Source organism: Schistocerca cancellata, chromosome 1 (genome assembly GCF_023864275.1).
Source record: "Schistocerca cancellata isolate TAMUIC-IGC-003103 chromosome 1, iqSchCanc2.1, whole genome shotgun sequence".
Lineage (NCBI taxonomy): Eukaryota > Metazoa > Arthropoda > Insecta > Orthoptera > Acrididae > Schistocerca > Schistocerca cancellata.
In genome coordinates this window covers 593,199,318-593,211,513 of record NC_064626.1, presented here as the reverse complement: position 1 = coordinate 593,211,513, position 12,196 = coordinate 593,199,318, and the positions used below count along the sequence as shown (strand labels likewise).

Sequence of the window (12,196 nt, the reverse complement as noted above, 5' to 3'; positions counted from 1 at the left end):
TAAATCAATATAATGTGCAAGTAGTTAAGATGAACTTCTCTATCAGTTCCGGGAAAAGCGCAAGAGAAGTTTTACGCATCTATTATGTGGCGACGGTTCGACCACCGCTCAAACTTAATTATTAATCTATTTCTTTTCATCACTAGTATTATTATTTAATTTATACGACATTTGAGAGGTAATATAATGAAAAAAACACTTGTATTTGCATGAAGTTTCAATTTATGTTTTCCATGTCTGTATGACACACTATCCTGCAACGTGTAATTTCGAGAGATCATCCGACGAGTAACTGTACGTTCCTCTTGTGGTCTGGCACATTGTGACTTACGGTATTACTGATTCTGAATAGTCCGCAGATCGTGGTCGTGCGGTAGCGTTCTCGCTTCCCACGCCCGGGTTCCCGGGTTCGATTCCTGGCGGGGTCAGGGATTCTCTCTGCCTCGTGATGACTGGGTGTTGTGTGATGTCCTTAGGTTAGTTAGGTTCTAAGTTCTAGGGGACTGATGACCATAGATGTTAAGTCCCATAGTGCTCAGAGCCATTTTTTGATTCTGAATAATGTCGTTCGCATCAGTACTTATTGAGGTTTGGCTTGGGCTTTCCAAGCCTGCTCCTCGTCCTTTAAAATTTAATTACAAATAATAAATAGTCAAATAAAATATGAAATTCATTACAACTTCAGTAAAATACACGTGGTGTTTTTCATTATAGTGCCTCTCAAATGTCACATAAATTAAATAACGTGACCAGTGATGAAAAAACATAGATTAAAAAACAAGTGTCACCGGGATTCGAACAGTCGTCTCGTTCATGACCCTCTTGCATAGTGCGAACGCTGGGGACTTTTTTATTATTCTCATTTTATTCGTTATTGTTCGTTGTAACTGCTCGGGGCGGACGTCCCATGACACCCGTTCTAGCCCAGTCACTCACTTTTTTTATTACAGAGGGCAGCCTTGACCACAATGACTTCTTACGGCCGGCAGCTTCGCACAGATATATCACTAACATAATAGACGCGTAAAACTTCTCTCGCGATTTTCTTGGAATTGCCAGAGTATTGCAACTTACTACTTGCACGTTACGTTGTTTTAAAGACGTAATAAAGGTGCACAAAGATTGAAGTAAATCCGTGATCCCAACGTCGTGACATCCCCTTGTTGGATGAAGAGGTTAAAACAGGTGAGAAATTCGTGGCGGGCCAGCCCTAACCTGTCTTGACTGATGACCAAAAATAATAGTGCAATAGATATGTAGTCGATAGTAAAATGTTATATAAAGTCCTTGTTTAGTTAAATGCTAATATTTTAAAGTAATGTTTGTCTTGCATCGGTTCCTACGATAAACTTATAGCTGCGACTCTTTGTTGTGACCTTTCTCACTGGCGACGGCATATTTCCTAAATTATTTCCGCAGACTTTGTGATTCCTGTGACTGTATTTCTTTTTGCAAATTCACATTTACTTTCGACGTTTTCCGTTGATTTCTATTTAGAGCGTAATTCGAAAACGCGACTCGGATGAAGTGCTTGTTTCGGTGATCCGAGTGACAAGATATTATTGTATTACGTCTTACCTCACGTCTTATTTTCGCCCGTTTGGCAGTGACGAAAAAAGCCACAAGAGGGCAACAGCAAGTGGAAAGTGTTCGCAGAAGTACAGAAGGGGCGTTTTGGTTACTCTCCGTCAACAATGAGGCCATTAGAGTCGGAGCAGAAGTTCGGATGCGGAAGGAAATTGGTTGTGTCCTTCTCAAAGGAAATATCCTGGCACGTTCCTGAAGCGATTTTGGAAAAACACGAAAAACTTTTATCTGGGTGGCCGTAGAGGAGCGGGGATTTTAATTGCCGTCCTCCCGAATGTGAGTCTAAACGCATCTTGGAAAACGAAAGGTAACGGGATCGAATCCCGGCTGGTTTACGTAATATTTCAGTCTTCCTTCAACCTAGTTTTCATCTCTCAATGATGTAAATATCCGCTAGAAACTATAAGTAGTTTGGTTTACACGTTTAACGGTAGGCCCCCTTTATCTGGTAGGATTACTGGGATAGTTGGGGTTATGCAATTCGCACAAGCGTGGTTCAATTGAAAGAATTGCGCAAGACGGTTGAGCCTCGTGTAATTATTGTTATTATAATTATTACTAGTATAAAAAATACGTCAGTTCGTTAGGCCGCTCAGGAATAGTCTAGTGGTCGTCGAGAAAGGACTGTACGAAGACCAAAAAAGAAGCAAACTAGGGTTTAACCTCCTTTCCACGACAAGATCATCTCAGATGTCAGCAACCTCCTCTGTAGAAAGCATCGGTGCATTATCGTTCCATATTTTCTACTGTGCTAACATCCTCAAGCATGAATCAACGGAGAAAACTTATCTAGATAAGAGAAAGAACAGTGATCAAGTCACGAATTTCTGTACTAGAAAAACCGGTAGACATTTCCAGGGAAAGAGAAAGAATCGCAGTTACTTCAGGATGGCTTAGCTCAGTGACAGAGCAGTGAAAAGAGACGGATCCAATAAGAATCGACGTTTCTTAATGTAAATACAAGTGATCCGTTCTGATCCGTCTCCTTGCGATGTGAATAAATCAAGTTATTGCTAGATCTGACAAGATGGTCGATCAGGTACAGAAAGAACAGAGAACTCAGAGAAACTAGATTCAACGAATAATCATAGAGTGTGTGTGTACTTCATACTACAGTGAGGAGAAATGAGTGCACTGATACAAGTCAATATATTACTTTACTATGATCGAAATTGAGGGAGGAAGACATTATGGACAGTAATTGTAGTAGGAACATATTACTAGAATTGAATCAGTACATAAATTTTCGTAGGAGTTATTGATTTAACAGAATAATGATAATGGCAGCAGTAACTGGGCTTGCTAATATTTATATCAAAGCCGGGCACGGTGGCCGAGGGGTTCTAGGCGCCCAGTCCGGAACCGCGCGACTGCTACGGTCGCTGGTTCGAATCCTGCCTCGGGCATGGATGTGTGTGATGTCCTTAGGTTAGTTAGGGTTAACTAGCCCTAAGTTCTAGAGAACTAATGACCTCAGAAGTTGAGTCCCAAAGTGCTCAGAGCCATTTTTTTGTACTGCCCTTGCCTGCAATCCGTCTTATTGAGTCCCAAATTTATGCAGTAAAAGTGGACCGATTAATGGAAGTCATAAATTCCTTCCAAGAAACTCTCTTCATTTCTTTTACCACTAGCCTCACATGTGCTGTCGCAGATCTGAAGGCATGAAGATTTTCTGTAGTTGGTCAGTATTTGAAGTTCTGCAGAGCTGTTTGTCTGGCCTTGATTGCCAGTCGCCAGTTCTAGGGGATTAATGACCACCGCTGTTAAGTCCCATAGTGCTCAGAGCCATTTAAATTAATAGTAGAAGTAGTAATAGTAGTAGTAGTAGTAGTAGTAGTAGTAGTAATGGGTTCGTGCATTAAGTTCGTTACGTTTTCCCACAAGTTTAATAAATGCAAAAGATACACATAATATAGACTTCAGTCATCAATAATACATTCTCCTTCACTCTTTACAGCAGTCTGTCGCCGCTGTGAAACATTTCGCTTTCGCGACTGTAGAAATCACGTACGGTAGTTTTCAGGCGAAGTCGTAGAGCCATGTTAGGAGCGCATTTTCACCCGGAGAGGAAGTTCCTTGAAGGTTGTTCGATAGAGAGCGGAAAAGGTGAAAATCTGAGGGTGCAATATCAGGTGAATAAGGTGGGTGGAAAACGACTTCCCAATACAACTACGATATAGTGTTTTTGTCAGTCTGGCAGAATGCCGTCGGACGTTATCGTGGAGTACCATCACTTCAAGCGGTCTTCTTGATCGTTGTTCTCGGACTGCGTCTGCAAGACGTTTCACTCAGCAGTGATGGTCACACTTCGAGGAAGCAATTCGTAGTACATCACACCGTCGCTGTTCCACCACATGCATAACATAATGTTTTGTGGATTCGCGCAGGTCTTTGTACGTTGAGTTTCTGCTTTGTTTGGGTTCAATCATTATTTTCTTTTCCCGGCGTCATTATAAAGACGTCATTTCTCGCCACCAGTAACTATACAGAATAGGAATGACCGGTGTCCTTTACGTGTCAGTTGATGACAAGCAAGTAGAGATGCAGATATGGCTACCCTCCGATTTTTGTGATTTTGGCTTATTGCATGCGGTACTCATACACACGATTGTATGAAAATGTCTCCTATTGGCGGAAGCATCAAACTTCATTACATCTGCCAGTTATCGAGTACACTGACGTTGATAATTGTGGATTAATGCATTTAAGCGATCTTCATCAAACCCAGACGGTCTCCGTGAACATGGAGAGTCATTAATGTCAAAACTGTCCTCCTTAAAACAAGAAAACCGTTTTCGTGCCGTGCTCTGTCCAGTGGCATTATCCCGACACAAGTCGCAAATGTTTCTGGGTGCCTCCGCTGCTGTCACGCTTCTACTTAGCTCAAACAAAAGAACATATCGGAAATGTATAGGTTTCTCCACTTGGCGCCCCGTTTTCTATCGTCCACAGCACCACTCACTATCGTCAGATAACAAAATTACAATATGTAAAATACAAGAGCAACAGTGAAATACAAATAAAAAGTGACAGTCGATAAATAAACTAACAGCATCCTGGATACCAACATGCAAAACAAAAACGCTGCTAACTCATGCACCAATCTAATATACGTAATTGTACTCACGATCGTTGTAATACAACCAATAAAACAGGTGAAACACATAATATTAAAATCAATTAAAAACAGCTTCTACATTAATATTACAAGTATGCTCCACAAGCCACTGTGCAATGTATGGCGAAAGGTAAATCGAAACAATATTATCGATTTTATTCGGAATTGGGAAATACGCTGTATGAAAACTGCATGAAAAGTAGCGTGTTGGTAGTCATCGAAATTAATGGGTGGTAACCGTAGGAGTCCGTCCTTTAGCTAAGAGGTCTGCGGCGGGCCCGGGATAGATTCCTGGCCGGGTCGGAGATTATCTCCACTGACTGAGACTGAGTGTTGTGTTGTCCTCATTTCATTTCATTGCCATTGAAACTCAAGTCGCCCAAAGAGGTGTCGACTAGAAAGACTTGCAACTCGGTGGCCGAACTTTCCCGGGTGGGGACTCCCGACCGTCAATGCCAAACGATCATCATCATTATCATCATCATCATCATCGTCATAGATGTAGGAATCTACAGACATCGATAAAATGTTACGTTTACCTTCAGTGTAGGAAAAAATGCACACTCACTGATTGTGCAGAGGTTTACACACACGTAAAGGTGATCTGTAACGGCCTACCCTACTATTGTTATCGAGAAATGTGACTAAAACGAATGAATAATTAGATAACACGTAATTGTGCAGACGTTGGCGCCTTACCGGCTGCAGGAGACGCAGGTCCGGGGCGAGGGGCCCGGCGAGGACGTGCAGCATGAGGGGCAGGTCCCCCGCGTAGCGGCACATGGGCGACGCCGAGAAGAAGCGCGGCCAGCGCTTGTCCGAGCCCGACGGGATGTGGCCCTCGTGCGGCACCACGCCTGCGGCACAACACGTCCACACTGTCCACGACTTCTGCCTCACACAGCACACCTTCGTTCGTAGCAGAATATTAGAATACACGCAATTCTTTAAAGAAATGGTTTCCCTTGTATAAAACAGGTTCCGAGTTCTGATTACTTTACAAATGAGTTAGGGTGTTAAATATTTCCCGTTAAGCACGTGTGAAACTCTCTTTAATTAATGTGGGGTATTAATAAACCGATTCGGCTGTATCTAGTCCGTTATTTTCAGATCACTACCGGTTTTATGGCACTAAAAGCCATACCTTCAGGTGAACATATAACTAAAACATTCGTTGTCTGTCACAACAGAACACCGCTAAAAGGCGGTATGTCATGGAATAAAACAGCCGGATTCCAATAGGGTGGCTAGATCCGATTCTGTGGTCTATATGCAATCGCGAACAGGCGGCTCCTGACGAATAACACATGTTGGTTACAATTTCCGAACTTTTAGCTCTCATGTCTAGTTATTTGTTCACCTGAATGTGTGGCTTTTAGTGCCGCGAAACCAGTAGTGATCAAGAAAATAAAGGACTAAATACAGCAGAAGCGGTTTATTAATACTCAAGATGATTGCTCACAGTTGTGGTTGCCCTATAAGGTTGTCTGCTCTTTAATTAAATTGCAGTAAGCTTAAGACGGAGAAACTAATAATAATCGATTTCAACAGCTGCTGCGGAAAATGGCCATGCAAATGAACGTAGTATGGACATCTTGTCAGGCATTTCCAAGTAGCCCTCACAAGAAGTTTAGAAGGATACATCTCAACCTGCATAAAACTATCGAATATATAAAGCTTAACAACAACTGCAGATCAAATAATATAATACCTAAATATATTAACATACAGGTTCAAAATAGTTCCGCCAGTGCACACAAAACGAAACAAAGAGCACAAAAAATTTGGCTGAGCAACAAAATCAAGTCTCCCTATGACAAAGAGCAAACCTTACATGGGGACCTATATAACGCACATTTTAATCTTACGAAATTTCTGTATAATGCCATTGTTTCACCCCATTTCATTAGCAACATTGAAAACCGTACATCTACAGTGATGGAAAAAATGAAAGATCCACAGAAGAAAGAGTGCAATTTTACAAGCTAAACAAATACCTAACACAGCCACGAATGATATCCAGTCTAATGCAAAACATCACTTCTATCCAAGACGGGCCAACCTCACCGACACTGTTTTGGATACAAAAGAAATACAATTGCTCGAAAAAAGACCGAAACAAATCGTCAGCACACAAATAGACGAAAAATACATACAAATCCTTGTAGTTAAATCAGAAAGCTTTCTCATGCAGGAAAATAGAAAAAATGAGACAAACGTTGGTCTGACGAAAGAGCTAGTCGGTAATGAAATCAAAAAGATAATAACACAAGTGCAGAAAAACATAGGAAATCAAAACAATACAGATTTCATAACACTGACAAAACTTAAAAAGAAACTGCAGAAACACACCATCATTACAATGGCAGATAAAGGAAACACAGTGGTTCTCATGGATAAGGAGCAATATATCAGTAAAACACAAGAGTTCTTCACAATAAATAAAATTACAAAACGAAAATCAGATTCAACTAACAGATTCCAAACAAAGTTGAGAAGCGCTCTGACAGACACTGAAAATACACTAGGAGACAATGAAAAAAAGAAAACTATTACAAATCCCAGTGTCCCATCCTTCCGATGTTAACCAAAGCAACACGAGACAGACCTCCCCGACGGAGCCATTGTGAGTTACAGATATGCTCCCACATGCCCACTAGCAACATACAGGTTGAAAATCTTATCAGAAAACTACAAATTACAAGAGGATACTACTACAACAAACACCACACATTATGGAACAAAATCTTAAGACACACAGTACACTTCCATATGCATACATCAAAGATACAGTCAAACTGCTGAAGCTAATAACACAAAACAACTATTTCCAGTTCAGAAGTGGACTTTGTTTACAAAGTGAAGGATTACCAATGGATTCCTATTGTCTGTAACGATAGCAAACATATTTATGAACCACGTAGAACAGGGTATTTTTAAGGCAACAAAATACTGCCAAATACGTACATCTTCCTGAGGATAGTTCCGTTCAGTCGTTGCAACAACCAAAAAATTTCTTGTAGGTGCAACGACAGAACGAAAATACCCTCAGAAATTGTAAAGCAACTAAGGACAATATGGGCAAACAAATGAAGAACTTAAAGGTACAATATCCTATACCGGATTAGAAATATGGATGGCAACCTGTGCCGGATAGATGAATCAAGTAGTATAATTGATCAGTTACACACACACATAAATTCTGTTCACATAAAATACATTTTGCACTAGAGAAAGAGCAAAATAAGCATTAAAGTTTCTTAGAGCTAGCCATAAAGATTCAAAACAGCCAGCATACATTTGACATATACCGAAAACCCAGAACAACACACTGTCATACATGAGACATCACAACACCCGAATTTTCAAAAACAGGCAGCACTTAAATATTTGTTCCACAGACTACACACAGCACCACTAGAAATAGATAACTACCAAAAAGAAATTAATACCATAATACAATAGCCACTAAAACTGAGTGCAAAGAAAACTTGGTAACAAAGTTGAACATAAAAATCGAGAACAGATAAGAACTACCACCTAGCTGTCACCAAAAGACGGACAGAATCCCAGACAAGCAAACAAACAAAATGCAAGAACAGGAACATCACAAAGTGAGAAAGAAACGGAGAACAAAACATGGTTCACAATGACATACAACCACAATACGCACACAGAATACCTAATACACTCCTGGAAATTGAAATAAGAACACCGTGAATTCATTGTCCCAGGAAGGGGAAACTTTATTGACACATTCCTGGGGTCAGATACATCACATGATCACACTGACAGAACCACAGGCACATAGACACAGGCAACAGAGCATGCACAATGTCGGCACTAGTACAGTGTATATCCACCTTTCGCAGCAATGCAGGCTGCTATTCTCCCATGGAGACGATCGTAGAGATGCTGGATGTAGTCCTGTGGAACGGCTTGCCATGCCATTTCCACCTGGCGCCTCAGTTGGACCAGCGTTCGTGCTGGACGTGCAGACCGCGTGAGACGACGCTTCATCCAGTCCCAAACATACTCAATGGGGGACAGATCCGGAGATCTTGCTGGCCAGGGTAGTTGACTTACACCTTCTAGAGCACATTGGGTGGCACGGGATACATGCGGACGTGCATTGTCCTGTTGGAACAGCAAGTTCCCTTGCCGGTCTAGGAATGGTACAACGATGGGTTCGATGACGGTTTGGATGTACCGTGCACTATTCAGTGTCCCCTCGACGATCACCAGTGGTGTACGGCCAGTGTAGGAGATCGCTCCCCACACCATGATGCCGGGTGTTGGCCCTGTGTGCCTCGGTCGTATGCAGTCCTGATTGTGGCGCTCACCTGCACGGCGCCAAACACGCATACGACCATCATTGGCACCAAGGCAGAAGCGACTCTCATCGCTGAAGACGACACGTCTCCATTCGTCCCTCCATTCACGCCTGTCGCGACACCACTGGAGGCGGGCTGCACGATGTTGGGGCGTGAGCGGAAGACGGCCTAACGGTGTGCGGCACCGTAGCCCCGCTTCATGGAGACGGTTGCGAATGGTCCTCGCCGATACCCCAGGAGCAACAGTGTCCCTAATTTGCTGGGAAGTGGCGGTGCGGTCCCCTACGGCACTGCGTAGGATCCTACGGTCTTGGCGTGCATCCGTGCGTCGCTGCGGTCCGGTACCAGGTCGATGGGCACGTGCACCTTCCGCCGACCACTGGCGACAACATCGATGTACTGTGGAGACCTCACGCAATTCGGCGGTACGTCCACCCGGCCTCCCGCATGCCCACTATACATGCCCACTATACGCCCTCGCTCAAAGTCCGTCAACTGCACATACGGTTCACGTCCACGCTGTCACGGCATGCTACCAGTGTTAAAGACTGCGATGGAGCTCCGTATGCCACGGCAAACTGGCTGACACTGACGGCGGCGGTGCACAAATGCTGCGCAGCTAGCGCCATTCGACGGCCAACACCGCGGTTCCTGGTGTGTCCGCTGTGCCGTGCGTGTGATCATTGCTTGTACAGCCCTCTCGCAGTGTCCGGAGCAAGTATGGTGGGTCTGACACACCGGTGTCAATGTGTTCTTTTTTCCATTTCCAGGAGTGTATTAAGATATTAGGGTATGCAGATGATCTAAATATCATTAGCGATAGGAAAGAATCTGTAACAGCAAATGTGAATGCGTTAATCAAGGCTAGTGAAGATGTAGGTCTAAGGATAAGTGAAGACAAAACTAAATACCTGGTTACTACTAGAATGCCAACAGCAGTAGATCAGGAAATGTTAAGAGTTGGAGACATGCAGTTTGAAAAAGTGAGCACATTTAAGTATCTAGGCGTGGACATCACTTCGAGAAATGAGATTGAATCCGAACTGAAGAAGAGATTACGGGCGGGAAATGCGTGCTACTTCTCACTGAATAGATTACTTTCATCACGGATATTGTGTAGGAATTTAAAGATTAGAATATACAAAACTATTATTCTACCAGTTATGCTGCATGGGTGTGAGACATGGTCTTACTGTGCAAAATGAAAAGCCGTTTCGAGTATCTGAAAACAAAATTTTGAGGAAAATTTTCGGACCAAAAAGGAATGACATTAGAGGAGAGTGGCGAAAACTGCATAACGAAGAGGTTCCCGAACTCTATTCAAGCCCTGGCATAATCAGTATTATTAAATCACGTAGTCTGCGATGGGCGGGTCACGTAGCTCGAATGGATGAGGGCAGGGCAGCGCGCAGAGTACTGGTAGGGCACCTAGAAGGAAAACGTCCTGTGGGGAGACCGAGGCGTAGATGGGAGGACAATGTGAAGGCTGATTTGAGGAGCCTAGGTATTGAAGGTGAATGGAAGGAAATAGCCCAAGACAGGGACAGATGGCGAAAATATGTTACTGCGGTAATGGACTCCCGAGTCCGGTATGACCAGTGAGTGCGTGTGTGTGTGTATCATTTGTTATCCTACTTCGAACTTAAAACTGAAATATTCTCGAAAGTATTGGAGTCCCTGGGACCGACATCTTGCCAGGACAAATGTGGATAGCAGGCACACATCGTAAGTATCCCCGATTCCCGGCATGGATACACAATTAAGTTTGTACGGAACCCTCAGTGCGCGAGTCCTACTCGCAGCTGGCCAGCTTTTTATTTCTCAACAAAATTACGCTGGTGACGAACATATTTCTCCCAACGAGAGACCACTTTGCTGTTACCGCCACTGTAGCATGTTTGACTTTGTTGGCGGGGCCACATCCTCACCTCTGCTTGCAGTGCTTCATTACTATGAAAGTGAAGTCATCGAAGGTGTTCTTTAAGCTTCTGAAACAGATGAAGATAGGATGGGACCAAGTTGGGATTGTATGGAGGATGACCGATGACAGGGAACCGAAGGCATCGGATAGTTGCAGATGTTGCAGCACTCGTGTGTGGTCTGGTACTGTCATGCTGCAAGTGCGGAGAAGCTCTTCGAATTTTTGCTTTCGGAAACTCGATTACAGCACACTGTTACGCAGCGACATATTTACGTTACACACCGCCATGTTACATGCTATAGATGACGTGTAATATCTCAACCGATATTGACAACAGAATAAATTTGGCGGCATTAATTTCCGGCATGCCCATGTAGATGACGTGGCATCCCAGTGGGTGGTTCATCATACGTGTTCTGCAAGCTCTGACATGTATGAGTGAAAGCATGCTGCCATGACCGGAGACGAAACAGCAGTTTGTGTCAGCTACTCATAGTGTGAAATTGACCACGAGCCATCAGCAAGGTGTGACTGTCTGCAAAGTGTGACGGTGGCAGCATGGTGTGAAGTGACTGTTGACTGATGAAATGTGGTGTGATTTCTGCAAGTGGATATGAACAGTGCGCTTAAACAAATAAAACGCAAGTGAAAACCATTCCTATGCTACTACACAATAGTGCATTTGACAACCGTAGAGGTTGCGTCAGTGAGTTATACAGTTTTGAACTTAGAATAAGTTCCTTATAGTTCTGACAACAAGTAGGCTTCCCATCTTTTTAAACTTAGGGTAAGTGACTTTTTGAGAATTTCTACCCGTTTTAAACTTAGGACGAGCGAATTTATGACCAGCCCACCACTTTAAATTTACAACAGATGGATTTATTTTTAATATCCCAACGTTTTAAACACAGGAGAATTTGGTTTCAAAGTTAATGTGTCGACCTGTGGCGTCAGATGATTGGGAATGGGAAACTGTTTAAACTGTGATGTCTTATGGATGATGGGAATTGTTTCAACTTCAAACTGGAATTTTAAAAAAAAGACAAAGGTCCCGAGTCCCAGTCGCGGTCTGGCAAACATTTTTAATCTGCCAGGAAGTTTCATATCAGCGCACACACCACTGCAGAGTGAAAATTTAATTTTGGGAACTGGACTTCGGACAAGTTAATTTTAACGTCACAGGAGTGAGGAAAAACAACGACTTTTAAATTTCCTACCATTCCAAACTTAGGATCT

The 12,196-nt window shown here is 43.0% G+C and overlaps 1 protein-coding gene across 1 annotated transcript in view; it reads right to left on the bottom strand.

The window, feature by feature from the left end:
• The window catches only part of LOC126088493 (fatty-acid amide hydrolase 2-A-like), a 250,432-nt gene that overhangs the window by 83,381 nt on the left and 154,855 nt on the right, over nucleotides 1-12,196 (bottom strand). Inside the window, exon 6 of the mRNA XM_049906673.1 lies at nucleotides 5,405-5,562. Within this exon, the coding sequence (XP_049762630.1) occupies nucleotides 5,405-5,562 (158 nt within the window). The remainder of the gene's footprint in view (nucleotides 1-5,404; nucleotides 5,563-12,196) is intronic.